Source organism: Struthio camelus, chromosome 10 (assembly GCF_040807025.1).
Source record: "Struthio camelus isolate bStrCam1 chromosome 10, bStrCam1.hap1, whole genome shotgun sequence".
Classification (NCBI taxonomy): Eukaryota; Metazoa; Chordata; class Aves; order Struthioniformes; family Struthionidae; genus Struthio; species Struthio camelus.
The window spans coordinates 1,778,547-1,806,056 of record NC_090951.1 but is presented as its reverse complement, the minus strand read 5'-3'; the positions used below and the strand labels follow the sequence as shown (position 1 = coordinate 1,806,056).

At 53.8% G+C, this 27,510-nt stretch overlaps 2 protein-coding genes across 2 annotated transcripts; both read left to right on the top strand.

Moving 5' to 3' along the window:
* Positions 1-579: 579 nt before the first annotated feature.
* On the top strand, positions 580-22,047 carry TCF25 (transcription factor 25). Its single transcript, XM_068955763.1, has 18 exons — positions 580-787; positions 3,005-3,172; positions 5,098-5,172; positions 7,342-7,466; positions 9,048-9,113; positions 10,234-10,316; positions 10,874-11,004; positions 13,608-13,707; positions 14,926-15,019; positions 16,229-16,321; positions 17,041-17,146; positions 17,685-17,844; positions 18,940-19,027; positions 19,611-19,769; positions 20,488-20,578; positions 20,786-20,865; positions 21,494-21,566; positions 21,801-22,047. Exons 1-18 carry the CDS (start codon positions 608-610, stop codon positions 21,960-21,962), a joined length of 2,034 nt encoding a protein of 677 aa, XP_068811864.1. The 5' UTR covers positions 580-607; the 3' UTR covers positions 21,963-22,047.
* A 3,278-nt stretch (positions 22,048-25,325) lies between these two features.
* MC1R (melanocortin 1 receptor) lies at positions 25,326-26,270 on the top strand. Its single transcript, XM_068955920.1, has one exon. The coding sequence runs from the start codon at positions 25,326-25,328 to the stop codon at positions 26,268-26,270; it is 945 nt and encodes a 314-aa protein (XP_068812021.1).
* Positions 26,271-27,510: the final 1,240 nt, after the last annotated feature.

The window sequence follows — 27,510 nt, the reverse complement described above, 5'->3', positions numbered from 1 at the left end:
GTGCCTCCCCCAGGGTGGTACCCCCATGCTGCCCCCCCCCGGGCGACACCCTCACACCGTGCCTCCCCCAGGGTGATACCCCCCTGCCCCCCCCCCGGGCGACACCCTCACACCGTGCCTCCCCCAGGGTGGTACCCCCATGCTGCCCCCCCCCCCCGGCCGACACCCTCACACCGTGCCTCCCCCAGGGTGATACTCCCATGCTGCCCCCCCCGGGGTGATACCCCCAGGCCATGCCCCCCCCTCGGGCGATACCCCCATGCTGCCCCCCCAGGGCGATACCCTCACACCGTGCCCCCCCCCAGGGTGATACCCCACGCTGCCCTCCCCCAGGGCGATACCCCCCAGGCCTTGGCCTCTCCGTGGCATCCCCCCGGGCCATGTTTCCCCAGGCCGTGTTTCCCCCGGACGTTCCGTCCCCGGGCCGTGCCCCCCCTCGAGACAGATTTCGCGCTGCGGCGGCTGGGGGAGGCGCGAGGCTGATGGCGGGCCGCCGCACTGCGCCTGCGCGCGCCGCGGGGCGGGGCCGGGGCCGGGGCCGGGGGGCGCAGGCGCGGGGCGGGGCGGACGCGCAGGCGCGCGCAGGCGCAGTGCGGCGCGCAGCTCCATGTCGCGGCGGGCCCTGCGGCGGCTGCGGGGCGAGCAGCGGGGCCAGGAGGAGCCGGGCCTGGGTCAGCTGGGCCTGGCCTCCGGCCCCGGCCGCTGCCAGGAGCCGCCGGGCGATGCCGCTGCCCCCGGCCGCTGCCGGGGACCGGCTCGGCCCGGCGTCAGCAACCGCTTCGAGCTGGTGAGGGGCGGCGGAGGCGGCGGCGGGGAGTGGGGGTGACAGTGACGGAGTGGCTTCTGTGAGGGGGTGACTGGGGAAGGGGCGACTTCTGTGAGGGGGTGAGTGGGGTGACAGTGACGGGGTGGCTTCTGTGAGGGGGTGACTGGGGAAGGGGCGACTTCTGTGAGGGGGTGAGTGGGGTGACAGTGATGGAGTGGCTTCTGTGAGGGGGTGACTTCTGTGAGGGGGTGAGTGGGGTGACAGTGACGGAGTGGCTTCTGTGAGGGGGTGACTGGGGAGGGGGTGGGGAAGGGGTGACTTCTGTGAGGGGGTGAGTGGGGTGACAGTGGCGGGGTGGCTTCTGTGAGGGGGTGACTGGGGAGGGGTGGGGAAGGGGTGACTTCTGTGAGGGGGTGAGTGGGGTGACAGTGGCGGGGTGGCTTCTGTGAGGGGGTGACTGGGGAGGGGTGGGGAAGGGGTGACTTCTGAGGGGGTGAGTGGGGTGACAGTGGCGGGGAGGGGGTGATGGGGTGACTTCTATGAGGGGGTGGCTGTGAAGGAGTATCTGGGGGAGGGGGTGATGGGGTGACTTCTATGAGGGGTGGCTGTGAGGGGAGTATTTGGAGGAGAGTGTGACTGGGGTGACAGTGACTGGGGGGGTGAGGGGGTGGCTGTGAGGGGAGTATCTGGGGAGGGGGTGACTGGGATGGCAGTGATGAGGTAGCAGTGGCTGTAAGGGGGTGAATGGGGGAGGAGTGACTGGGGTGACTGTGAAGGGGGTGACTGGGAGGGGGCCACTAGGGTGACAGTGACTGGAAGGAGATGACTGAGGGAGGAGTGACTGTGAGGGGGTGACTGGGGGGGCAGTGATGGGATAACAGTGACTGGGAAGGGTGACAGTGGTGGTGGGGCAGTGGCTGGGTGGGAATGAGCAAGGTGACAGTTCCTGAGAGGGGGTCTGGGGAGGGGACCAAAGCGGGATGGTCACTGGGAGGGGGTTGAGGAGAGGGAGTGACTGGGGGCAGGTCCTGGGAGGTGTGGAGTGGGGAGCGATGGGGGTGGTGGTGGCTGGGTGGCCCCTGGAGGGGAGAGGGTCATGGGGGACAATGACTAGAGTGTCTTGGGGGAGAACTGGAGGTGACTTGGGGAGCTGGAAGAGGAGGGTCCTGGGGGGTGGCGGTGAGTTGAGGGGTGGGGAGTGGCCTGAGGGGGCAGCAACTGGGGCTGAGCTGGGAGCGCGGACTGAAAGGACTCAGATGGACTGGGGGGAAGTGGTGGGGGAATCCTGGGGAGGTTTAGGGGAGAAAGTGGGGTGCACTGAGAAGCAGTCTGAGGGATGTGCTGCATGTGGGGTGGGGGTGGCCTGGGGACAGAGTGGGCTGGGGCTGAGGGAGGTGGCAATGGCCTGGCTGGAGGTGAGAGGAATCAGCAGGGGGGCAGCGGAAGAGTCAGGGGGATGGAGGGAAGGGTGTGAGGGGCAGCAGTGTTTAGGAGCAGGGGAGGGGGCGCTGAGCAGTACAAGCTGGGGTGGGCATGGGGAGCAGGGTTGCGAGCGACTGTACAAGAGGGACTACACTGCAGGTGTAGAGCATTAGACGGATGTGGTGGGGAGAGGTGGGATGGGCAGGTGTTGTCGGAGCTGGGTCTGAGTATCGGGGCACGATGCTGTTTTTGGCAGTGTTTCTGCCACCTTTCCACTCCTGCAAGATGCTAGAGCTGAAGGTCTGGGGTCACGTGGGCCCTGATGGCACCGTTGGTCCTCGGTGGGGCAGTCTAGTCCCTCCACTCTTGGCCAGCCCCAGTGCTTCTCTTGGGCAGTGGTTACCTCTCCTTCCCCAGGGCCTGGCTGTGTGAGTGTGGCCAAAGCTGGTTTTTGACTCCTCCCAAAGACGAGCAGAGTCCAGACAGGGCCATGTTTTTCTGCCGCTGCGCTGCGTAGTGGACGCTTTGTTGTGGCCCTGTGCTCCCTTCTGATAAGTCAGTGGATGTTAGGCCATTCCAGGTGCCCACTAGGCAACACTCTTTAAATGAGCCATTGTGCCCCATTCAGCTGCTGGAGAAGATGACTGGGGAAGCTGAGCCCTGCTCTGCTTCTGTCACGCTTGTGGATTTCTCCTCTTTCACTTCCAGGTGTGAGCAGAGCAGATTCCTATGAAATTCTGTCCTGCTGGAAGCAGGAGAGGGCAGAAGCTAGCTACGTGCCTGCTGTTTCTGCATCTTATTCCTCTGTTTGCACAGATTACCAATGAAGAATTGGAGGATGACCCATCATTCAAAGAGGAGCGAGTAGATGCCAGGCTCAAAGAGCAAGATGTAGCAGAAGGGAATGGTGGAGTGCCTGTAACTAAAGAGACAGAAGGTGATGGGCAGAGAGATGGGGAAGATGCAGATCAGCAGGACCAAACGGTAAATAAACTGCAGATATTTAGTAATGATGACTGTAGCCACACAAGGTATGGAAAGAGGGCTGCCACATTTATTTTCCTGCTTCTGTTTGAGCTGAGCGGCTTTGTGTTAGTGACAGAGAAGTGTTTCTTATTACTTGTAGGTTTTGTCACAGGCTGAGAATGTGAGCATCAGGGGCAGGGACACAAGCATGGAGCTTAAAGAAATAATAAGTAGATGCATGTTAATGTTTCTTCAGAAGTGCAGGCTGTCCATCTTCCCCAGTTAATGCCCCAGTTTGTTAGCTGGGGGTACTGACCTTACACACTAATTGAAGTGTGCTATCCCCAAATTGCTGCACAATCTGACCAGGCTCTCCTGCAGGCTCTAGGCCTGGAGCAGATTCAACACTACTTGGCTGAGGGTTGTGTTAGGAAGCCCATAGAATATGCAGGTGTTTCTGCCTTGCATCCAGGGAGATATTTTACAGTTGCAAAGGGAAAGTTCCTAGGACGTCTCCCTGAGTAAGACCTTGTGCTATTCTTGCTGCCCATGTGCTCTCATGAGCACTGAGGTTATGCAAAGCATATGAGGAGAAAAGCACCCCTGGGATTCTGAAACGGAGATTGCTTCTCTGCTTCCTTCGTTGCACAACTACTTTAGCTCTACATTGTGGACAGGGCTGGGCTGTTGGATTAATCTTCAGTGAAGCGTTTATTTTGGAGAGAATGACACGAAGAACCCAAACAATGTAAATTAAGCATCGAACTTCTTTCTTACAGTATTTTGTTGTCATTTTCTGCTAAGAGCCCTTCTTGTAGTCTATCTCAGCACAAAGTACCTGCTGGTAGAACTATTGTAAGAAGCACATAAGGAAAGGGGCTTTTTGAGTAACAATTCAACATTGGAAGCCTGCCCCGTGTCCTGTGGGGGGAATGAAAGGGGATTAGCCCCTTGGCCTCTTCTGTTGGGACTCCACAGCTGGTGTGTGTGCCTGTGTGTTCTGGATGCCTGGCAGTGTGGCCAGAGGAGCAAAGACCAGAGCCTGTGCGCGGTTTAGCTGGGCTGGTGCACTCAACTGGTCCAGTGGATTGGGAACAGTTTGAATGCAGAACATGAGCTCTGCTGATCCATCTCCACGTGAGCAGTGAGGCATCGGCTCCAGGGTGGCCCTGGCCCGGGCTGTTTGCTGCGTAAAAACTTCTGAGTACACCTGCTTTTTCATTTAGGGTTTCCTGGATAGAAATGTGAGAGCCCTCAGCATGTGTCTCCCTGTCACGTGACAGAGCTGAATTGGGGCTGCATATGCCCCTGGTTCTGAAAACAGCTCAGGAGCTTTAGAGCCGTTCTTGTAATGCTGTTACTTCTTGGGTATATTACCTCTGTAGAGCTGACAATCCTGGAAATGTGTGTTTTAGCTCTGTATGCCTTGGAGAAGGGCTGGTACAGATAACAGCATGGCTGTCGGGTTGGAGAATGGTATGCAGTGTTGTGAGCTGAAATAGTTACATCTGTAGTGAGAGGAGCCAGTATTGTGTGATGTTTTCAGGCAGCTGTAGGTTTCTGTGGTGATCAGAGAGACTGCTGAAACTGTGTTGCTCACTGGAAAGAAAGAAATCTCTTTATGCTCCGGAGTAGAGGAAAGATGAAACATTTTAGATACGTCGTATTTGGAAGAACTGTTTCTTCTCTGACTCTGTAGTATTAGACATACATGAAAGGCTTTTGAGATTTAACCCTTACATTTGTGAATTTTTGGTGCTTTCCTCTGTATTTTTCCTTGTGTCTTGATTTCTGCTTGCTGGCAAACTTGAAAGGATGAATGTTGGTTTCATTTGAGGGACCTTTCGATGTGCTGATCCCTGTGGAAACGCTTCTCCCCCTTGCAGCGTTTCTCACTGCATTCCAGGAACGTACTCTGGCAGCTGTTTCATTTATCTTTGCAGCCTATGTCGAGTAACAAGCCACGAAAGAAAAAAAAGAAAAGGAAAACCAAGAAAACTTCAGCAGGCGAGACTCTGGTATGTCTGCATTTGTTCTGAGACTTAGCAGCCATGCAAACTTCTGCATGGGGGTTGACAAAATATCAATACTCGTGTGGTAGTGGAAAATGTTTTGAGGCAAAAATGCTCCCTCTTACACAGTGCTCCTTTAAAATTATGAAATAGAAACAACAGCTTTTGACTGTAGCCTTTCAAGCAAGTGGAACTAGCACAGCTCTGCTGCAGATGGTTAGAGCTGGAATCATCACAGCAACATCTTCTCTTTCATCTATACTTTGAGGCTTTGCACAGGAGGAGGCTCTTTAGGACTTGAGAGGGTTTTTGCATTTTCATTGTACTTTGCTTGCCCTACATAAGTAGCTGTTCCAGCTCTGCAGAATCATACCAAGTTCTCGCTGTCAGCAAGCAATGAGTCACGTTACCTTTGCCTGCTTCTCCTCCATGCACAGCAATGCACCTTCCTCTCCGGTTTGGCATCTAATAGCTAAATGCTGACGAGAGCATCTGCTGGTGTCACATGCGTTATCAGCCAACGTGTTGCCAGGTGCTCTTCCAGTGGGACTTGCTCCTGTCCTTTTGGTGATGAAGGGAACAAGGGGGACTGATTCTCTTTGACTAAGCTGTCTACCCCTAAAGAAGTGCACTTGAAGAGGGTTAAGAACTTCACCCGGTGTTTGCGTGTGTTGTGGATTAAATTGTAAAAGACACATTTTTATATTTAAGTATACTTCACACATTAAGTCACCTAGCCTATGTGAAATATATTGCTGCCATTAATCATTTAAATTCAACAGAAATACAGTTATTAAAGTGGTGAAATATTTTCTGCTAAGGTTTAAAAAGTCTTAACTATTCACTTGGGGGAAATCCTTTGCTAAACGTATTGAGCCATGATGTGCTGAAATGCTGAACTGGCTGTTGTGAGCAGTGATTGCCTGTGCAGGTGCCAGGCACTCCTCCTCCCAGAGGATTCACCCAGGTAAGTTCGGAAGCTGGTTACCAAGGCTGAGAAAGTGGTCAGGGAGTGACATGGCAGGAAAGCCTGTTTCTTTTCCCAGACCAAGAATAGCGAGCAATAGGGTGACATCTGCCGGCTCTAGGCAGACTTAATCCCCAGAAACAGGCTGTTTGCTTTGGTAACTAGAAATAATGCTACCTTTGTTCAATCACTTAGATGCAAGACATGTTCAATTTTTTATATATCCACTACACACAGTGTGGCTATATTTAGCTAATAAAGGCAGCCTCAGAATGCTGTTTGTGTTTTGAATGGAATTCTACATTCCACCCGCGCACATCATGAGGAGAAAGTTAATCGGCTACATAAGAAATGCATCACTTGCCATTTGGGGGAAAAATAGAGAAAAATATGAATAAAAGGGTTATACAACTGTTTAGTGTGTGTTGATAGAGTATATTCTCCTGGTTATCAACAAACTGGAAAAGTGGCCATGTGTTACATTATAACTGGGTTAAAAGCACACAAGTGTTCGATATCTTATCACAAGGATCGCAGCAGTAACTTAGTGCTTCCAAGGGAAGTGAAGGCTGATTATTTAGATGTTTATAATTAAAATGGGCACCCCAACATTTCACTGTGTTTTAGAAATTAAAGATTGTAGTTTAAATAAATTAGAGCACAGCGAATGATGGGTGGGGAGGGACAGACTAGAGAGCAGATGCACGTAGGCTCGTAAGCTTTGTGTTATGTCAGAAACTACTACTGTGGCCATCTAGTTTGGGCCCAGAGCATGAGATCAGCGGAAAGCCTGCCAGCTCTTGCCCACGCTAGGCATGTTTAGCTGGCACATTTAGACTCCTGACAGTGTGAAGCACAAAAGGCCTATGATACTTTGAGCAAGTGGAGAAGAGCGGCTGGCCCTTTTGGTGTGGCAGCCAGGCAGTGAAGGCAGGCTCTGGGGTGCTGTTCCTGTGGGAAATGAGCACCGGGTGGAGAGCAGGGGGCCTCAGTTGAGAGAGAGTGCATGTGCGCGCCGGCCGTGGGAGATGGGGTAGCGGCTGGGTGAGAAGTAGGGGCTAGGCCGCACCAGTATTGCACGGAGCGTTGGGATCAGGACAAGCCAAAGGATTTGGAGGCAGCTGTGTATGATTCCTTCTGGGTGACTTGCGTGCAGCAGTGACTCATACTGTAACAATTACATTGTCTTTGCATGTGCCTATCTTAAGGAAGACAATGACCTGGAAGACATCGACAGCCTTCTGGAGAAGATTGAGGATACCAATGGGCTATTGCAACAAACCCAGAGCGGAATAATTGCTGACAGCAGGCCTCTGCTCTATGTAGAGCACAGGTAGTGCTTTCTTTGCCTTGTGATTTTTGGCCTTAGATGTGACAGGGATATCTGTTCCACAAGGAGGGAGATAGGACACTACCTGTGTAATCTGGCTATGAGTTCAGGACCTTGCCTGAAAGGGGTTGTGGTAATGGTTGTGAGGGCAGCCCCGTTTCTAACCACTGTTTTTAGAGCTATGTTCAGTTTTTAGTGCTGACTGGTATTTTCTGCTCTCGTGCCTGGTTTGAACGGGCAGTCGGACCAGAATGACCTCCAGAGGTCCCTTCCAGCCTAAAATAATCTGTGATTCTTTGTAGAAGAATCTCTACAAAGCTGCTGAAAGCCTCAGTGCCTAAAGCTTTGAAATCAAACTAACCTGGTCAGATGTCTGCCTGTATTCCAGCCTGCTCTTATGAGCAGCAGGCTCCGATTCTGCATGTGCTGTCATCTAAAGAGGACTAAACAGTACCAGGAGCTGTTGCACCAGGAAAGCTAGTTAGACTTGTCTGAGCTTTCACACATGTGACCATCAACAGAAATGGACTAAGTGCCAAGTGCAGCCAAAAGCTGAGGAATGAATTGGCCTCAGACTAGAGAGCCGTCACATCTCTGCTTATATCCCACTGAAACCTGTTTGAATGGGCCAGTTGTTGGGTCCAGCATGTTGCCGAGCCCTGGACTGGTGCAGAGACTGGTAGCTCTTCCTGTTTCTGGCAAGAACATGCACGTTTGTAAGCTGGGACAACTTGTCAGTCCGGGTTTTGAAACCTCCAATCACACTGCATCAAAATTGGATCTAGCCTGGTGGGCACTCATTGCTAGTTCAGCCTGTTCAGGGACACCTCAATAAAGCGAGGAATATTTGCCTAGAGGTGTTTTTAACGTCAGTGACTTCTCTGGCCAAGTAAACATGAGTTATAAACCTTTGAGAACTGGATAATCGCAGGTGAGGACTGGCAGTGCTGGATTTCTGCCTTCCTGCTCCCTCTCTTTCTTCAAGTCTTCCTCACCAGACAGCAGGGAGAAACCCTTCTTAAACGTGTCTCACATCTCTGGGCTGAGCATTAGGTCAAGAAGCTGTAGATGACATGCTTTCACATAAGAGCTCTGTTTAAAAAATTCATTTTATTCCTTCCTAGCCTTTCTGCAGTGGTTAAGGTGCTTGCCCTGCATTGCACCTGCTGTCACTGTTAGGCTCTCAGCAGCAGATGCCTCATGTCTTCCAGACACACATACCCCAAGAATGCATTCCTGAATGGAGGCTCTCCATGGGCATATCCCGGACTAAGGCCCCAGGTGCCCTGGAGATGGCAGTAGAGGTATTCTTAGTTCAACACCGTCTTTGGAGCCGAGCACAGAGAAAGCATGCCTCTGGCTGAATAGGGGTTTGGATGCATGCTGTTTTGACCGTTAATTTTTAGTCTCTTTTCAGTATGCTGTGTCAGAACAGTGGTATGTCTAACGGTTCAGTGGCTTCCAAAGGCACTTCAGAGGTGCAGGATACTTGGCATTGATGAAATGGGGTAGAGCCTGACATCAGAAGACTTTTGTCTGTGTTTAACTAATGATAGTTTTTCTTTCTTGTTTCAAACTTTTCAGAAACTTGAATCCAGAGAATGAGTTGAAGAGATACTTTGGGGCTCGGGCTGTTCTTGGTGATCAGAGGTTAGTTGAGAATTTAATATTAAATCTTTTCAAAGTCTGAGTCAGCGTGTTTGTCCTTCCCCTGGTACCACTTACCAAACCCCCAGTGCCACGACTGTGCAGGGAACCCAGGGCACTGATATGTTCAGGATGTCTTACTTATTTAATAGTGACTTTTGGGGACGGGATAATATTTGTTGTGATTGTGACATTCATGAGGGAGAGTAAAGTTTCTTCAGAATTTTGCTAGTAGTTACTTTTTGTTCTTCTATTTTCCCCTCTCGCTATTGTCAAATGCCCTTGTAAAGTCCTTTCATGTTTATAGAATATTGACTCTTAGATTTTTTTTTTTTTTCCTCCGGCGTTTGTCATTTGTTGCTATTCCAAAATCTCTGATGTTTTGTGGAGTGGGACCTGAATCCTTTCTGGGTGGTCTTATGCATTTGCTTAGAAGGACCCAGGGAACCCACTGCTTCTTGGGTGTGAGATTTCTATGCAATTAGGTATTTGCAGTGTGGCTGATATTATCCAGAAGTTCCCTGCTTTAAGGAGCTGGTCAAAAAATGTGCACATAGGAAGGATGTAAGCTCAGAGCACTGATGGGGGAAGTGGAAGCCTTAGGCTCTTTCAAGGAGAGATTAAAACCAGAGGTGGTATCTAGTGCATGAGGAAAAAGAAATAGTCCCTTGGTAAGGGACTGTGTGAATAGTCTTGGATTATGAATTCCTCTTGCCCTGAACCAATACACTGGTTGCACCTGTGAGTATAGCTTAAACTAAATCGGTTGGCATGTGAAGGCCCTGCTGGGAAGGACCCTTTAATTTGTTCTGGGAAGCTGTTTGAGGCAAAGAAGCAGCTGAGAACTTAGCAGGAGTAAAAATGGGGGAAAGAAGCTATTGGAGTGGAAATGCTGGAGGCACTGGCTGGCCCAAAGAGGAGTGGTTAAAGAAAGAAAAAGCCTAAGTGAAAGTATGTAGTGCCTTGACGGCAAACAAGACAAAGCTCTGGGCAAAAGCTCCATGTGGCCTGGCTGCAGCTGAAGAAGCGGTTTTCCCTGAATCATCCCTTTTCTGGCTGTTTTTTAGACCTACTCATTCTGTTAGTATACAGAAACTATGACCTGTCCTGTTTCTTTCCTTAGGCCAAGGCAAAGGCAGCGCCAGTATGTCCGCAGCACGTGGCTGACAGCCCCCAAGAACACCTGGCCACGTTACAGCAAAACAGGTGAGGCTTTCAGCACTACCTCCTGAAGCATTGCTCTGCTGCTAGCCAACAGGGTGCATTGGTCCTGTGCCAGTGCTGGCACAGGCATCTGGTTCTGCCAGCCTGACTCTTCCTAGAGCCTGCGTGCATGGAAGCTGAAATTTCTTTCATCAATTGCCAGGCCCAGGCTTTGCACTGGCTGATGCAGACACCAAAGTGCATGTCAGCATGTCAGGAAATACCTCCTTTCTCAACAGGGAGGACTTTCTGCCATTTTTTATCTTAGCGTTTGAGCTTTTTTTCCTCCCCTCTTGAGGTTTGCAGGTGATATGTACTTCCCTTCCCACAGCAGTCTTGCTGGGTTGTGAGAAATACGTGTGGAGAGAACAAGTTGTCTGGGCTTTTGGGGTGAGGTGACTTTGATTCATGGGAGGAAGAAAAGGATTTAAACTCTCTGAGGTTTTCTGAAAATATATCTGACTTTGGACCGAGTGATGTGAACAAGTTTTCCATGTTTTAAGAAATGTTGTACTCGCAGGCTGCAGCAGTGGTACCCATGTCTCCCGTGTGCTCTCCAGGTATTGCCATGCAGCTGGTGGAGACGAGGAGGGGAGTGCAGTACTTCACCTTTGAGCACCATCGCGAGTACCAGCAAGTGCAGTTCAAGTTTCTGGATGCTGTGGAGTCCATGGACCCCAACAACATTGTGGTATGTTGTGAAATTGGGATGCCCATGCTGTTACATCCTGTGCTTCCTGCAGCCACTTTCTCTGGCAGGCAAGGTAGGCTGATGTATTCTAGTGCTCATTTTTTGTCAATCTAGTTTTGAGCAGTAGTGTCCCATGTGTATCTCTTTGGGGCAAGGCAGCATTGCTTGCTGAGTTCTGTTTTCACCTTCTAAACAATACAAGTGGCCAGCGTGGTGCAAATGAGATCCAGTCCCTGGTGACCAAACCTTGGTGGCTCTGCCCAGAGAGCATGTCAGGTAGCCATCTGGAAGAGGAGCCAGTAAGAACTGGACATTTGCCTGGAAGGGTAGGAATAAAGCTCCCTTGTCTTGATTCTTCAGCTGGGAAGGGAAAAATATTGTATAAACTGTTCTTTAACAGGGAATCTAAACTAACAATTTTCTATTTATAAACTCTTGCATAGATGAAAAATGTGTCTTTCTTGGTATTTCAGCAAAACAGTCTTTGTGCTGAAAGTTCTTCAAGCGTGTCCAAGCTCATTAAACTGTACGGTAACATTTATAATTTGTGATGATGATAATGGTGAAATTGCTCTGCACCCTACTGAACCATAACTGAGATATTTTTGCTCTGAAAACTCTGGCCACATGAGCTCGGATACATGCACTAGAGAAGCTTCTTAAAGAGGCCATTGTCCCCTGAATAAAACTTACTTCCTCCCACTTTCCCCCTCTCTGCTCATAGCCACAGCTCTCTTGAGCTTATTGATTCTGCTTGTTAACTAGATTGAGTAATTCATATTCAGTGATGCAAGGTAGTTCCTGTGCAATAGTACTCAACCTGGGATCCAGTCCTAAGGCCAGTTCAAATATGGATTCGTTTGGATGTGCAGAGCCCGACGGGTTTTCTGTGATACATTTCAGTCCTTATGCTCCATCTCTGTTAAGTGGCCTGGCTATGTTTAAAGATGTTCCTGCAGTTTTAGTCTTTCACTTTTCTTTCAAGGGTAAAATCTAACAGATGAGGGTTTGTTGATGCCAGAAGTACCTCAAAATCCCCAACGATTTGCCTGTGACAGCAATCTCTATGTAGCCTGAGCCTGTATCGGCTTCGCTGCTCTGGTTTCAGCATGCAAGATACAAAACATTATTTTTCAGGGTCCTGTCCAGTGACTTTTTTTTTTCCTGCTTTTGCCAGTGGATTAGAATGATCTTGTTGGTGAAGCTTTAGGTGCTTATTATTAAGAGCATTTTTCCCATCACTATGATACTGGATGCTCCATCCCTTCTGAGAAGAAGGGCTGGATGGGAACCTAGAGAAAGCGATGAGAGGTAAAATGTCAGGCAAGTGGCACTGAGGCAAAGGTATTGGGCTAAAACAGCCTGGAATATGAAAGCTTTATACTGTAGGTGGGAACATTGGCCATCACCCTGGAGATGTATGAGTTCTGGAATTTTTGGAGACATGCTTTTCATTTTGCGGGGGCGGGGGGGAGAACCCTAGGCATTGAGGAGTTTTGAAGTAACTCCGATATTTCCGTATTGAAACTGAGTTTTAAGTACTTAGTAAAAATAGGAACTATAATATGGTTAGTGAATGAGGAGTTATTTGAGGCATGGTTAAACTTCTAGTATTGAGAAGCCTGGAAAAAAACATTTTATTAGTATTGCCATTCAGGACCTGAATCCTAAAATTTTAATAGATGTGTGAAAACGTCCTCTCAGTGCCCAGAGGAGAGCAAAAGCCTAATCAAATGTTAAGAATTGTAAGAAAGGGATAGAGAACAAAACAAAAATGTGATTATACCTGGTGGGTGCATCTTGAATATTCTGTGCAGTTATGGGCCCTCCACCTTCAAAAGGATGTAGAACTGGAAAAGATTGAGGAGGGTGGAAAAGATGATCGAAGGCCTGGCACAGCCTCTGTGCTAGAAAAGCTGGGTAGGTTAGGACCCCGTTTGGAGGGAGGTGCCTGAGGAAAGCTGCGACAGAGGTCTCAAATCCTGCATGGGGGGGTGGGAAGGGATCTGATTTCTGTGCCTTCTAACACAAGGATGAAGCTAGCAGATTCAGGTTGAAGGAAGTTCTTCGTAGTGTGTATATAAGCTGTAGACAGATCTCTGTCACAGAGTGTGGGCGCTGAAAAGCTACCAGAGTCAATAAGTGAACAAGTTCACGAGAGGAAACTCCACTGATGGCAATTAATATAAGATGGCATCTCTGACAGTGGGAGTCCCTGAACCCCTAATGGTTGGCAACTTAGAGAGTATGCTGGGACTCATCATGTTCTCCTGTTTGTTGCCCTCTTTCCCAGGCATCTACTCCTGGAGATAGGATGCTGGGCAAGATGGACCTGTAGTCTGACCTAGTGTGGTTGTTTCTGTGTTGTTTTAACCTGTAATTGTAGCCTTACAAATGAGGTGTATCCCAGCCTTGAGCTACAGGCTTAGCATTAGCTCTAGGATGATGTGGAACAGGATTCCTTTGCCTTCAGACCCAGAGGCAAGAATAGTCTGTCAGGGTATTTGTCTTCCTAGCATGCTTACAGAGCTTGCCTTGTAGGCAAAATGCACAAGAAACCAGTGATTTGGCCATCACGTAACCAAGCTCCTGTTCTTCTCTAGCTATTGCTTCAGATGAACCCATACCACGTGGACTCGCTTCTGCAGCTCAGTGATGTGTGTCGGATGCAGGAGGATCAGGAGATGGCCCGCGATCTCATAGGTAAGAAGTTGAAGTGAAGAGTAGGTGTGCTGGCACGGGCTGAGAGCTCACCTTATGTGGGTGTGGGGAAAAAAAACCCCAGCCCAGCTGAGTCTCTCGTGGGTCTGCAGAGCAGCATGGCATCGTGGTGTGGAGTCAGGGCCTGGCATAAGATGGCAATATGTATGGCATAGTAAGAAGAAAGAAGAGGCGGTGATGTGGCATTGCTCTGCTGACATGCATGAGAACAGTTCCAGCGCTGAGGAAGTCCCTGCTAAAAGTCTCGGCTGAACAGTTGCTATGAATTAGTAATCAGAGGCTTTTGGTTCAGTTTTGCTTTGGTTTCAACAAAGAAATAGCAAACTAGAAGGGTTTGTTCAGCTCTGTTTGTGACTTGGTGGCTGTGAGCACTCAGCCTCATGCCGTCCTTCAGAGTAGCGGCTTTTGCTGGAGGCTTTTGAGTAAAGAGTGCCTGACATGCTTATCTGTGGCAAAGCACATAGACCTTTAAAATGAATGAAAGAGTTGTCTGGGCAGCCAGAGTTGCTGAGATCTCACCTTTAAGAAGCCCCTTCCAGGAAGAGGGCCTGCTGAATTAGTAACTATCAGCTCCTGCAGTGTGAGGGACCATTTCAGGAAGCCCACTTCATCTGCAGGGAGTGTGGCAACTTTCCAAGCCGGGGTGCTTTGCCTTCCTCTGACCAGCATGTTGCAGGCCAGCATGTTAGACCGCTCCTTTGAGCGCTACAGACTGCAGTGGGGAAGGAGGCATCCTAGAGGATAGTTGCCCCTCAAACTGCTGTACTGCACTCCAAAAGTGTTTGAGATGTGGTGTTTAGTTACTCAGGTATGCATTCTTCAGCATGATAGGAGAGGCCAGAGGCACAGTGAGGACAAGACTTTTGGCTTCCGCATCTGAAGATGGTTGTGACAGAGGCAGCTGTGGCCGAGACCTCCTCTACAAGAGTTACTTTTTGCAACCAGAGCATGATCTAGTGCCTGCAGAAGGGTAACAGGGCTCGCTTGCCTGCATCTCTGCTGGGACCACGTATTGTAAAGTAGTTTCACACCTTGCTAGAAGGTGAAACAAGCTTATTTCATGGCCGGTGGGCTCCTGAGCCCTCAATAATTATCAGTGTCCAGGCTAAATTGAGTGCCATAGGGGGAACACTGAGGTGTGGGGAAAACAGACTGCGCTGAGATGATGGCATGCCTTGATGTTGTTTGTGCTGTGTGCAGAGAGGGCGCTGTACAGCCTGGAGTGTGCGTTTCATCCCGTCTTTAGTCTCACCAGTGGAAGCTGCAGGCTTGACTACCGGCGACCAGAGAACAGGTAGGTGGCTTGCCTGTCTCCTGCGTGTCTGCCAGAGAGCAGTTTCCAACGTGCTGATGGCCTACTTTGGACACGGAGACCCAGATTCACAATATCTGCTGCGTCATCTACACTTGCACAAGCGGTAGCTGGGGACCTTGAACATCTCTTTCTGACGGAAAAAGTTTTACCACGCGGCAGTCAATGGCGATGTCCCTTGGCAAAGGAGAAAGGCAAAACATCTGTAAACACAGGCAGTGCTTGGGAGAAGGTTGCAGGTACTGGGGATACCAGCAGCTCTTTCTCTGCTAGGTCACTTGCACTGATAGACTGAAGTTTTCTGTGAAGTATGGTCTTTCCTGAGGGATTTCTCATCTGAGCATTAGCTTTTTCTCTCTGTCAGTGTCCTTTTCAGTACAGTTATTACCTGTTACCGCAAAACGGCACTTGTTTTTATCACAAAAATACTCACTGTGGGTTTAGTCTGTGTTCGGTCTCCTGCGTGCTGCCCGCTCGGCCCTTGTTCCCAGCACTTGCACTTATCTAGGCCTGGCTGTTTATATAATATTGACAGTTATGCAGCTGCAGAGAAAGGTGACTTTATTCTGGGAATTTTCCAGTCAGCTGACTTAAGTAATCTCTCCCAAATCTCTATACCTTGAGTTTGCTCAGGTTTCCAGTTCCCTCTCACTGACAGACTTTGTGCCGTCTGTTACCTGAACACTGTGATCTATATCTTACCCGAGTGGGATATTAGTCCTTCCTCCTGTGTAGATGTGGTCATGCACACGCTGTGTCACTGTGCTCTTGTAGCGCTGAGCAGGCTGGGACAAGGGCTGAGGCACGGTTGTGCTAAGCCTGCAGGATGCAGGCTTTAGGGATTTACTTATTTCTTTTGTCCTGAATCATCAGACTTGGTGCTGTGGTGTGCACAAAGCTATGGGGCCTTGGGGAGCAGAGGTGGAATAGGCCACAGTTTTGTCATCCCCGTGCTCATACAGTGGCATGAAGCTCAAAAATCTGAGATGAGAATCTGGAGCCTCCTGTGTGGAAGGTCTCTGGTACCCTGTGTTGAAGCACTAGAACGGGTTTCCTGGGCCCCGCTTGGCTGCCTGCATTGAAACCTGAGGGAGGAGACATTCAGGCTGACTGGCTTCCCATTCTTGAATGAAGCAAAGCGCTCTTCTCTAAGTCTGGCTTCTAAAACCTGTTCTTATTCTGGCTACACAGAGCTTTCTACCTGGCTCTCTTCAAACACCTGATGTTCCTGGAGAAGAGAGGCTGTCCCCGGACAGCCCTGGAGTTCTGCAAGCTGATTCTGAGGTAAAGACCCCAGTGGAGTGCTTTGTCCACGTTTCCTCCAGGAAACGTGCAGGGTCCACGTGGTGACTCCTGCAGACTGGAGTGGGGAGCTTAGGTGCTCCCAAGGAACATGTTGTTAAAAACATGCCTAAGTCTCATCTGCCCTGGGCTGGACCAACAAATTGAGGTATGCTGTTCCCAATGTCGCTAAAGGTTCATTGCCACTCCTCACAGATGCAGTCTCACAGATTAGTTGTGGGTATGTGCTCTTATCTGTCGCTGCTTTGGAGAGAGACAGAAATGATCCTTTAGAAGGAAACTTAAACATATAGGGCCTGGGTGGCCCTCGCATGGAGTTGCCTCGCATGTTGTGAGGTCCTCTCTACTAAGCTGTGGGCCTGGCTGATGCGGAGAAAGGCCTGGCAGAGCCCGGAGTCTTTGCAGAGCATACGTGCAACAGTGGCTTCAACCTGCTGTGTTTGTGTGGCCCTTGATCTTCCTCCTGTGTGGTTCCACAAAGGGCCCATCACCCCTCTACAGGAACGTGGACGCAGGAGGGACAGACACGGCCCTTTGGCCATGTGGGGATGATTTTGTTCCCCTCATCTCCATTTGCTGAGTCATGGAAGCTTTCTGGATGCTAGTGGGAAAGTCTTATTTGACTTAGAAACGAGGGCAGCTCCTTAAGCTTTTGTGACACTTATTTTGGTTCCTCCTGTTGTGCTTGCCTGCCTCTGAAGCCTTGATCCAGAGAACGACCCGCTGTGTGTACTGCTGTTGATAGATTTTCTGTCCCTCCGAGCTAGAGAATACAGCTTCCTGACACGCATGTTCCAGGAGTGGGAGGTGAGTTGCCAACAGGCCGGCTTGGGGAGGGACAAGGCAGGACGAGGTGGGAACTGGTTCGTTCCTGGGGCTCGAGGCTCTTCAGTGGGCTGTCTCCATGTGAGTTGGGCTGGAAGAGGGGGGGAAAGTTGTGCCATGGCGCGTGAGAGGAAAAAGACTTGTATCTCTAGAGCTGTGTAAAAGTTACCCCCTGCAATTTCTCTCCAAAGTAGACCCTCTGAGCTATATTGCATGTGGTTTTCAATACTGGCTTAACCCTTTGAGGGCAGTCTTATGGGCAGACTGGCATCCTGAGGTCATCAGAATGACCAATAAAAGCTAGGGTGTTTGTTAAGTTTTCTCGTAATCCTGGTACCTTATAAACAGTTGTGTGGACTCAAAATTGCTTTCTCAGTTGTGGGAAGACCAAGCCAAGCCAGAGGCTGGAAAGTAACTTACTCCAGTAAGCAAGAAATCCCACTCAACCTACAGGTCAGCCGTGTTGAGGTCACTCTGCATGTCTTCATGTCTTACTAAATCTATCCCTTTGGTCCTGCAGAGTCACCGGAATTTGTCCCAGCTCCCCAATTTTGCCTTCTCCGTTCCGCTGGCCTATTTCTTTCTGAGCCAGCAGGAGGAGCGCTCGGAGCTGGAGCTAAGCCAAGCCCGGGAGAGAGCTGCCCGGCTTATCCAGCTCGCGCTGATCATGTTCCCAAGCGGTAAGTCTGTCCACACCGGTAGGTCTGTCCCCACAGGCTTTGTCACTGTCTTCACCTGAAAAAGCAAATGATGGATTCCAGGCAGTCGAAAACAGAAGCAACAGTTTGCCCGTGGGTTGCAAACGGTGTCTGCCACGGTCCATGCGAGACAGGAGCCCGGGCTCAGAGGGGCAAAAGAAGTCATACAGATCAGCAGTGACAGGTACTGCTGTAAGAGTCCAAGCAGTACCTACAGCCTGCTGTGGACAGTGGTGGGGTTCGGCCTTTCTGCCCTGCACCTTGGCAGGGCCAGAGGGAGTGAGCAGTGGAATCAGATAGGGCTGACACAGCCATGAGTCTGCTGTGTGTTAGGAAGAGGTCAGGAGCTGTTCTCTCTGCCGTTCACCCTCCAGTCAGAGCAGCTGATGGCCCTTCACTATAGATAGTCACAGGCACGCGAGTTGGTGGAGGGTGAGAACTGGCATTTTGGAGCAGGAAAATGTTTTACCCCAGGGTTCCTCAGAGCAGAGACAGCAAGTCTCTCTCAGCTCTCCCTCCAGGGCACTGCTATGCTTCAGATGTGGTCTGTATGGGCACCCATCACTCTTGCTTTTATCCAGTTAGGGCTCTTGTCCCTGAAAGGAGATATGTAGCCCTCCAGGCCCAGAGGGGACACAGAGTGCCAGGGAGGCTGTGTCTTTATAGGCAGGAACAACCAGCTTTTGAACAGAGCTTTAGTTTGTGTTGTCTGAAACCGTCTTTTTTTTTGCTGCTTGTCATGGTGACTGAAATAAAACCCTTGTTCAAGATCAAAGGCCAGCAGCATTACAATTGCACCTTATTTCACTAGAAAAAGTTTGTTGGTGTTTTTCTTTCCTTCTTTTGGATCCGTTTCCGTCATCCACACAGAGAATAAAACACAGCATAAACTCCAGCTGTGAAGCTGGCAGCATCCTTCTTTGTATTGGTTCTCATTCAGCACCCCCAACCTGTTGGGAGACCAGCCCTCCCTGGATGGAGGCCTGTCTCTCTGCAGCCCTGGCAGGGTTGCCTGGCTGCTTCCATGGCACTTCTCGGCAGTCTGTTGAAAATGAGCTATGTGACTTTGTCCTGCAGTTCTTATGCCGTTGTTGGATCACTGCAGTGTGCAGGCAGATGCCAGGGTCACATCCCATTCCTTTTTTGGGCTGAACGCTCAGATAAGGTAAGAGCTGGAGATGTTCTTATTAAATAGAAGGAATCGATTCTTCTGGCAGTGGGGCTCTTGCTTGCTCAGGCAGTTAATAGAGTTATAAGCTGCGGAGGAGACTATCTACCCTTTCTGAATAGGGCATGCCGAGCAGCTATCAGATGCTTTGATAATGGATTCCCATAAAAGCTACCAGATAAGTCTAATAGACCTGCCTCACCTTAATGTAGATGGGTCAGAAGTTCATACTGTAGCTTGTTGGTACATGTAGTAACAGAACAATGTGTGCATGCTTTTGGGGCAGGCTGTCTCCTGCCAGTCTGGGTTTCCCTGACACGTGGTCATGTAAACACATGAATGGTCTCCCCCTCGGGTAAAGGCAGTAGAACTTTCATCTCATGGCTGTGCTTGTCCCAAAAACAGACGGATGCAGAAAAACTGGTGAAGGTAGATGTAAATAGCAAAGCTAGGAGCCTGTGATTCCTCTTTTCATATTCTCACACTGAAGCACAGTCCAGAGTCGAGCCCTTTCCAGACAACACAGGTACCTGCAGGCAGGAGGAAGGAAGGGGCCCTGCATAATAACTGTCTCCTATAGCCAGCCTCCTGCCTTGAACCAGCTGACAACCCTCTACGTGGGAAGGACTCACTCCCTGTGGAAGGACCCTGCTGTCATGGCTTGGCTGGAGACAAATGTCCATGAGGTGTTATGCAAGGTGGATGCCAGGGACCCGCTGGTGGAGGAGTGCGAGCAAAAGTGAGTGTGGTAGACAGAAGAACAGCTCTTGTACCAGACATGGGTGCAGAAAACTGGGACAGACCAGGCTGGGGAGGTAGTCAGACTAGAGAGAAGTTCTCTCCTGGGCAGCAGTGACTTTGGCACTGGCTCAGAGCCTCAAAGCTGAGGGTTAAGCTGTGGGGCCAGGAAGGCAGAGGCTCCCTTCTTCCTGGCTTTGCACAAAGGTGAATTAAGAGCTGTAGCTCCTGCTCGTGGGGGAACGTGCGCCGCGCTAGCTTCCTCCAGCCTCAGCTGTTGCATGTGCCTCGGAAGCAGTGCGGAGAGGACGAAAGGGTTGCCGCTGGCTGGGAGCGGCAGGTGATGACTGCACTGGCTCAAAGGCATTTAGTGCACAGGGCAGGCAAGTGCTTAGAACAACTTCCAGCTCTGAGAAGCTGGAGAGGGAGGCATTAAGTGTTGTCCTGAACTGAAATTAGTTTGCTCTGCTGACCTGCAGAAAGGTGGTGAGAGAATCTGCAGTGTCTCTGAGCCTTTCTGCTCTTTCATCTAGAGGTCAGCAGCCGCTCAGCAACTTTGGCTTTGCCTTAGACCAGCTCTCTCCAACGTGGCAAGTCCCAGCAGAACTAGGGATGAAGCTGACATTGCACACAGAGAAGCAGAAATGAAAACCTTGTTGTGCTGAGGTGTTCTGTGCGATCTCTCAGCAGAAATCCTCTGTCTCCTCTCCCTGCCTTAGGAGGAAGATGCGATACCAGAGTGCACCCAGGAATATCTACCGGCATGTGATCCTCTCAGAGATGAAGGAAGCCACGGCAGCTCTGCCTTTGGTGAGGGGCCTTAAGGCAGCACAGATGGCGTTGCTGTGTGCGGTGTGATGGCACTTGCATCCCTGTTATGCGTGCAAATGCTGGGCATGTCTTAAAACACAGCCGCTGGAGGGGTCCCAGAGGGGACACACAGAGAGGTCATTTTGCCAGGCTTAACACAGCACACAGCAGCACAACCTTCACCTCTTCCTTTTCTCCCCTCTCCAGGAGGTGACATCGCAGCCTGTAATGGGGTTTGACCCCTTACCTCCCTTGGACTCTGTCATTTCCTACACCAGACCAGAAAGGTACCTTTTCCATTCCTTGTTTCTGCACCGGCACAGCTAACGTTTTCCCAACATGCGTGCCTCAGTGCTCGGCGCTCGGAGCTGTCGTCGTCCGTGTAAGAGCCTGGCATATGGCTCTTGCTGACAGGCAAATTGTACAGGCAGAACTTGTCCTACTGCTTTTGTTTATGCCTGGTGGTCACCTTCGGAGACAGCAGCTATTCACAGCCATTAAGACAAAGGCTGTTGAAAAATGTTGGTTGGCATTAGCATCTCTTAAATGAGGTGGTTTGGAATAATACAGATTTAATCACTGCCAGCCACAGTGTGCAAAGACTGTTTGGGTGAAGCTGGTACACGTCTTACACACACTGACCCTGCTTGGAGGAAACCTAGTAGCGCCTTTAATGACTGCTTTGCCCAGATGCTGGCCAGCTGCTGGCTGCCTGGGGCAAGCAAATCCCCATGAAACCCCCAGCCTTGCTTTGGGGAAGCCCACCCGGCTGGGCTGGCTTGGGGAGGTGCTGTGCGTTGGCACTGACGGCGTGGTCCTCTCTAGCTTCTCCGCACTGTCTTAGCCCAAATGAGTACAGAAAGGTCAAATACCAAGCTACCCCCTTAACAGAGTTGTGTGACTTTTCTCTTTCAGAATGAATCATCCATCCAATGAAAGCACTTTATCGCTCTTCTTCCGATCACTGTTGCCAAATTTTAACTTACAGGTATGTGCAGTCAGCTGCTGCTGGCAAACTTGAGCACGCTTCTGCTTTCAATACAGAGAGAAGTATCTACTGCACAGTGTTTCTGCAAAGGGAGTGGCTCTTGGCATGTGCAGTTCATAAACGTCGGGTTGCAGAACAGTCTGAGTCTTCCTGGCAGGCAACATTGCTTTTTTTCCCTGTTTGCTGCAGACAGGCAGCTCCGCAGCTGGTTACTCTAGCTCTGCTCTTTTGCAGGGGGACATCAGGCACGATGGAGATGAAGAGGCTGGAGCAGGGCAGGACCTTAACCAGGGGGTGAACAGGCTCATGGCAGCCATGCGGGACATGCTGGCAAACATCCAGTTTCAGGAGCCCCCACGAGACGACAATCCCGAAGGCGATGCGGACTGGGACTGAGCTGAGAGAGTGCATCTTCCACCATAACACTGTGTAATCACACCCCTGACTTGTGTCGCACTCCAATAAAGTCACACAAACCAGAGGGGCTTGCTTTTTGTGGTCTTTCCTGGTGCAGGGAAAGAGCTCTGTCTGGTGGAGGCTGCCGCTGTAGGCTCTTGACTTTTCACATCTCTCAGTGCAGGGCCAGGAACCGCCTTAAAATGGCGGAGCTAATCTATAACATCCCTCCCCCCAGAGTGGAGGGACGCTTAATGGCTGTAGTCTTTTTTGCCCTCTTCCTTCTGGCCATTTTTGCTTTTCGCCACTTCCTTCAGGCTGAAGGTTCCTTCCCTCCCTGAAACACCCCAGCCCTCACGAGGGTTACAGCTTGTCAAAGCACAGGCTCAGCGGTCGCTGTGGCATTGCTGTCCCCTCAGGGCCTCGGGGTGCAAACGGGCCAGGGCGCTGCTTGAACTCCGGCCAGCATAAAGCAACAGGCTGCATTCAAGTACGTGGCACCCCAGCACCCTGGGTGCTGCAGGTCTCCCTGCGCGTCTCACCCAGGTGTGTAGGGAGCAGCTCTTGTTTGTGATGCAGCTGTTTGATCATGCTGGGAGCAGAAAGGATGTCCCCTGCCCCCCCCCCCCTTTTTTTTTCTCTTTCCCCTATTTTGCTGCTTTTGAGCAGGGCACAAAACGATGCAAAGCCAGGAATGAGGTCAGCTGTAATAACACTCTGGCAGACAGCAACTATGAGCAAAAGCTTTTCTATTTCTGCTGTGTAACGGTATATGTGGCTGCCTAATGCTGAGCCAGGCTGTGCTGTCCAGAAAAATCCTCCCGCTCTGGTGCAGTGCCTGCTCCAGCCGCTGTCTGTGCTGCGTCTGCTTCTGGGAGCAGCCTGGCTCATAAAGCGGCAGTCTGAGTAGTGGCCATGAGGCACCCCACGCAGGGTGGGTGGGTTTCCGCAGCGCTGGGGCTGGTGGGGAAGGCTGCCCTGAGCCTCGCGGTCTGTGCTGGGGGCTCAGTCCTGCCTCCTGGCACGTCCCAGGCAGGAGAGCGAACGGGGCTCTGTCCCGTGGGGAGGAGCGCCCTTTCTGCTCCCTGGTCCTGTGCTGCTGCTCTTGGCTCAGTTCGTGCTCTCTGAAGTTGCAGACTGGGCATTTTATGGCTTTGCACTCAAAAGCTCTGTTGATAAAGCTGAAATTCATTGCACGAATCGGTGCACTGGTTAGCTGGGCAGCAGCCAAGAAGGGAAGACAGTGCCTGTTGGTCTGGCCTCCTCGTGTGCAGGTTTCCCTGCCAGCCTGGGCTGTTTGCTCCCTAAGGAGACCTACTGGTGGGAGGTGTTGGGGACACCATCTTCGCAGGGGGCTGGTGCTGAGCACAGCTGGACTCCCCTCAGCACCTGGGGCGCCTCGGAGAGCCGGGCTCAGCTGCCTGGGCTCATGCTTGCGGGCTTCCCTCTCCTCAGCATTGCCGTGGAGGGGGAGCAGGTCTCGGAGCTGGCCTTGCCCCTGCGGCCGCGGGTGCGAAGGTGGCTCTAGCCGGGCAGCGGCTGCCGCCTCCAGCAGCCCGGCGGCAGGGTGAGCGCGCACCGGCCCGGGCTCAACGGGCAGCTCTTGTCCCCAGAGCACTAGACACAATTCCTGATCCATCCCTGCCGCGCTGACTTAGGAGCCGCTCGGGGTGAGGACGGGCCCTTCCCCGTGCGGTCGCCCGGCCTGCACAGAGGTGCTTTCATCAGCGGCGGGGCCGCCCCGAGCAGGGGCCCTCGGCAGCCTGAGGGAAGCAGCCGGAAGCGGCCGGTGGGAATGGCAGCGGGACCGGCCTTCTCATGCTGATGTGACCGGCTCTTTGGCAGCTGCGCAGCTCTAGGCATCAACACGGAGCAGAAGGCACATGACGGTCAGATGGGCCCCGCGCCTCCCCAGCCCGCCGCGGCGCTGGCGGGGGGAGCCGAGGCCCCTGCGCGGCTCCGGGGCCGGCTGCTCCGAGCGGCGCCGGGCGGCTCTGCAGGCAGCGACCGGGGAGCCGGCCAGGGCCCGGGACTCTGTTTAGTCCGTTCACTGGCTGGGCTTGGCGTTTGCGAGGCACCGTGGTGCATCTCGTCCCCCTGCCCGGAGCAGCTTCTGGTGCCCCGTGTCGGCTGCGTGCGGAGCCGGGCCGGCCGTGGTGGGGATGCTCCAGCAGCACTGGGGTGGTGGGACCAGCAGCCGGTTTCTTCTCCCAGAGAAAATGGAGCCTTTGAAGATCCCTATTAGACCCTGTCACCTGCCCCGCGGCGCGCCACCCGCCTTCCCCGCGTGCTGCTGTGGCCACTGGTGCCCTTGCTGGAGCCCTGGGGCCTGCGAGCACCCCAGCAGGGCTGAGGCGGTGCTCCGCAGCCCCAGGGACGTCGTGGCGGTCTGCAGGGGCCAGACCGACCGCAGCTGGCTCTGCGGTGGGATGTGGCTCCGAGCAAACCCAGAGCCGTGGGCAAGCTCTGCCCTTTGCACCGGACTGGGAGGAGCCGCTCTGCTCCTGCAGCGGGAGGCCGCACGGCCCCCTGGGCTCCCCGGGGTGCACGGACTCCCCAGGGCACACCAGTCCCCCAGGGCACAGGGGTGCATGGGGACCCCAGGGTGCACGGGAGACCCCAGGGTGCATGGGATCTGCTCAAGGTGCATAGGAGACCCCAGGGTGCACGGGAGACTCCAGGGTGCACAGGAGACCCCAGGGTGCATAGGGGACCCTCAAGGTGCATAGGGGACCCCAGGGTGCACGGGAGACCTCAGGGTGCATGGGAGACCCCAGGGTGTACAGGCAACCTCAGGGTGCATAGGGGACCCCAGGGTGCACAGGAGACCCCAGGATGCATGGGGATCCCAGGATGCATGGGATCCCCTCAGGGTGCCTAGGGGACCCCAGGGTGCACAGGAAGCCCCCCGGCCCCCCAGGATCGCAGGGCGCACAGGACAGCACTGTGGGTCCGGCAGCCACAGGCTCCGCGCGGCTGCCCTCACTGCTGGGGTGCAGAGCTGTCATGTGCGTGCCCACCCTCCACGGAGGAGGGGCTGAGGGAGCCGGCTTTAAAATAGGGCAGAGAAAGGGTCCTTTCTTCCCCATAACTCCCGCTAATCCACCACTGTGGACCAGGGAGGAGCGTGGCTGCAAGGGGAGCCGGGGAAGCCTGGGGACGTGAGCGGCTGCAGAAACCAGGGGTGCGGAGCGGCCACCAGGCGAGCGGGCCACCTCTGGCACCGCGTGCCCATCGGGACCCCGGGGCGGCAGGAGGCGCGAGTGTCGCTTCCCTCTGCCCAAAGCCGTCGCAGGAGAGGCGCCCGCGGGGCCTGTGCCTCGCGCCGGGGTCGAGGGCGCGCGCGGGCCGGTGGCGGGCGCGATGTCGACGCTGGCCCCGCTGCGCCTGCTCCGCGAGCCCTGGAACGCCAGCGAGGGCAACCAGAGCAACGCCACGGCCGGGGCCGGCGGTGCCGGCTGCCAGGGGCTCGACATCCCCAATGAGCTCTTCCTCACGCTGGGCCTGGTGAGCCTGGTGGAGAACGTGCTGGTGGTCGCCGCCATCCTCAAGAACAGGAACCTGCACTCGCCCATGTACTACTTCATCTGCTGCCTGGCCGTCTCCGACATGCTGGTGAGCGTCAGCAACCTGGTGGAGACGCTCTTCATGCTGCTCATGGAGCACGGCGTGCTGGTGATCCGCGCCACCATCGTCCGCCACATGGACAATGTCATCGACATGCTCATCTGCAGCTCCGTCGTGTCCTCCCTCTCCTTCCTGGGGGTCATCGCTGTGGACCGCTACATCACCATCTTCTACGCCCTGCGCTACCACAGCATCATGACGCTGCAGCGGGCCGTGGTCACCATAGCCAGCGTCTGGCTGGCCAGCACTGTCTCCAGCACCATCTTCATCACCTACTACCGCAGCAACGCCATCCTCCTCTGCCTCATCGGCTTCTTCCTCTTCATGCTGGTGCTCATGCTGGTGCTCTACATCCACATGTTCACCCTGGCCCGCCACCACCTCCGCAGCATCTCCAGCCAGCAGAAGAAACCCACTGTCTACCGCACCAGCAGCCTCAAGGGTGCTGTGACCCTCACCATCCTGCTGGGTGTCTTCTTCATCTGCTGGGGGCCCTTCTTCTTCCACCTCATCCTCATCGTCACCTGCCCCACCAACCCCTTCTGCACGTGCTTCTTCAGCTACTTCAACCTCTTCCTCATCCTCATCATTTGCAACTCTGTGGTGGACCCCCTCATCTACGCCTTCCGGAGCCGGGAGCTCCGGCGGACGCTGCGGGAGGTGGTGCTGTGCTCCTGGTAGCGAGCGGGACGCGGGCTGCGCGCAGGTAACGGCACGGCCCGGCGGGGACGGGCTGCGGGGCCCGGCCCCCCCCGGCCCGGCCCAGGCTGCGCCCAGTGCCGCGGGGGCCCCGCGCCGCCCGGCCGCGCGGTACCACCCAGCTGAATAAAGGCTCTTTGCATTGATGCTGTGGCTGGCACCGCGCCGTGCGCAGCCCCGCTGCCGCCCCTCGCCCGGCCCTGCGGCCCCCCGGCTTTGTGGGGCGGGGAGGGGGGGGCAGCAGGTCCAGCACCTGCCTGCTCTGGGGACTGGGATGGACTGGGAGCCGCTGGGGGCAGGCGTGCGTGCCGACGGCGGAGCCGGCGTCTCCCCAGCCCCGATGACGGATCCGTGGGGCGGCCGCCGCGTGTCGCTGCTCGGCTGCCGCATCCCCGTGCGCCCGGGCACCGGCAGCAGCCGTGGGGCTGCTCTGCATGGGGCAGCGGGGTGAGGCCACGGCGCTCAGCACCCCCCCCCGCAGCGGGCGCTGGGGGGCTGCAGCCCCCCGGGCTCCTCGCCGGGCCCAGGCGTCCTCGGCCGCCGCCGCACAAAGGGAGGCCCCTCGCCGCCGCCAGCCTTTGTTGCGGCACCGCCGCCGTGGCTCCCCGCGTCCCCCCGCTGCCCCGGCTGGGGGGTCCTGCAGGGCTGCGGCTGTGTTGGGAGCCCTGGGTGTCCGGGGGGGGGATGCCCCCCATCTCCCCCCGTGGTGTGGGGCGGGATCCCCCCCCGTGGGGTCCCGGCCCCTCCCCACGTCTGCAGGGGGGTCCCAGCCCCCCCCCAGTATGTGGGTGGTGTCTGGGTCTCCCTTTCTCTCCCCCCCCCTCCACGCCGGGATGTCCCCGCTCCCCCCACTCCGGGCGTGCAGGTGGGCTCTGTCCCTGCCGTGGGTGTCCCCCAGCCCCACGGGTGTCCGGGCCGGGGCCCCCTCCCCTCCCCCACACCGCAGGGAGCTGGGCTGGGGTCTGCCCCTCCCCCACAACGAGTGTCTGCGGGTGACACCCCCCCCGTGGGTGCGGGTGGGGGTGGGGGGTGTCCACGAGCGCCGGGTCCCCCCTGCCGCCGCCGGGCTGGGCCGGGCCGGGCCGGGACAATCCCAGCCGGGCCGGGCCGGGCCGATCCGTTCCCGGCCGTGCCGAGCCGATCCGTGCCGGGTCATCCGGGCCCATCCATTGCTGGCCGATCCGTGCCGGCCGGTCCGGACCGATTCGGTCCGGTTCGGTCC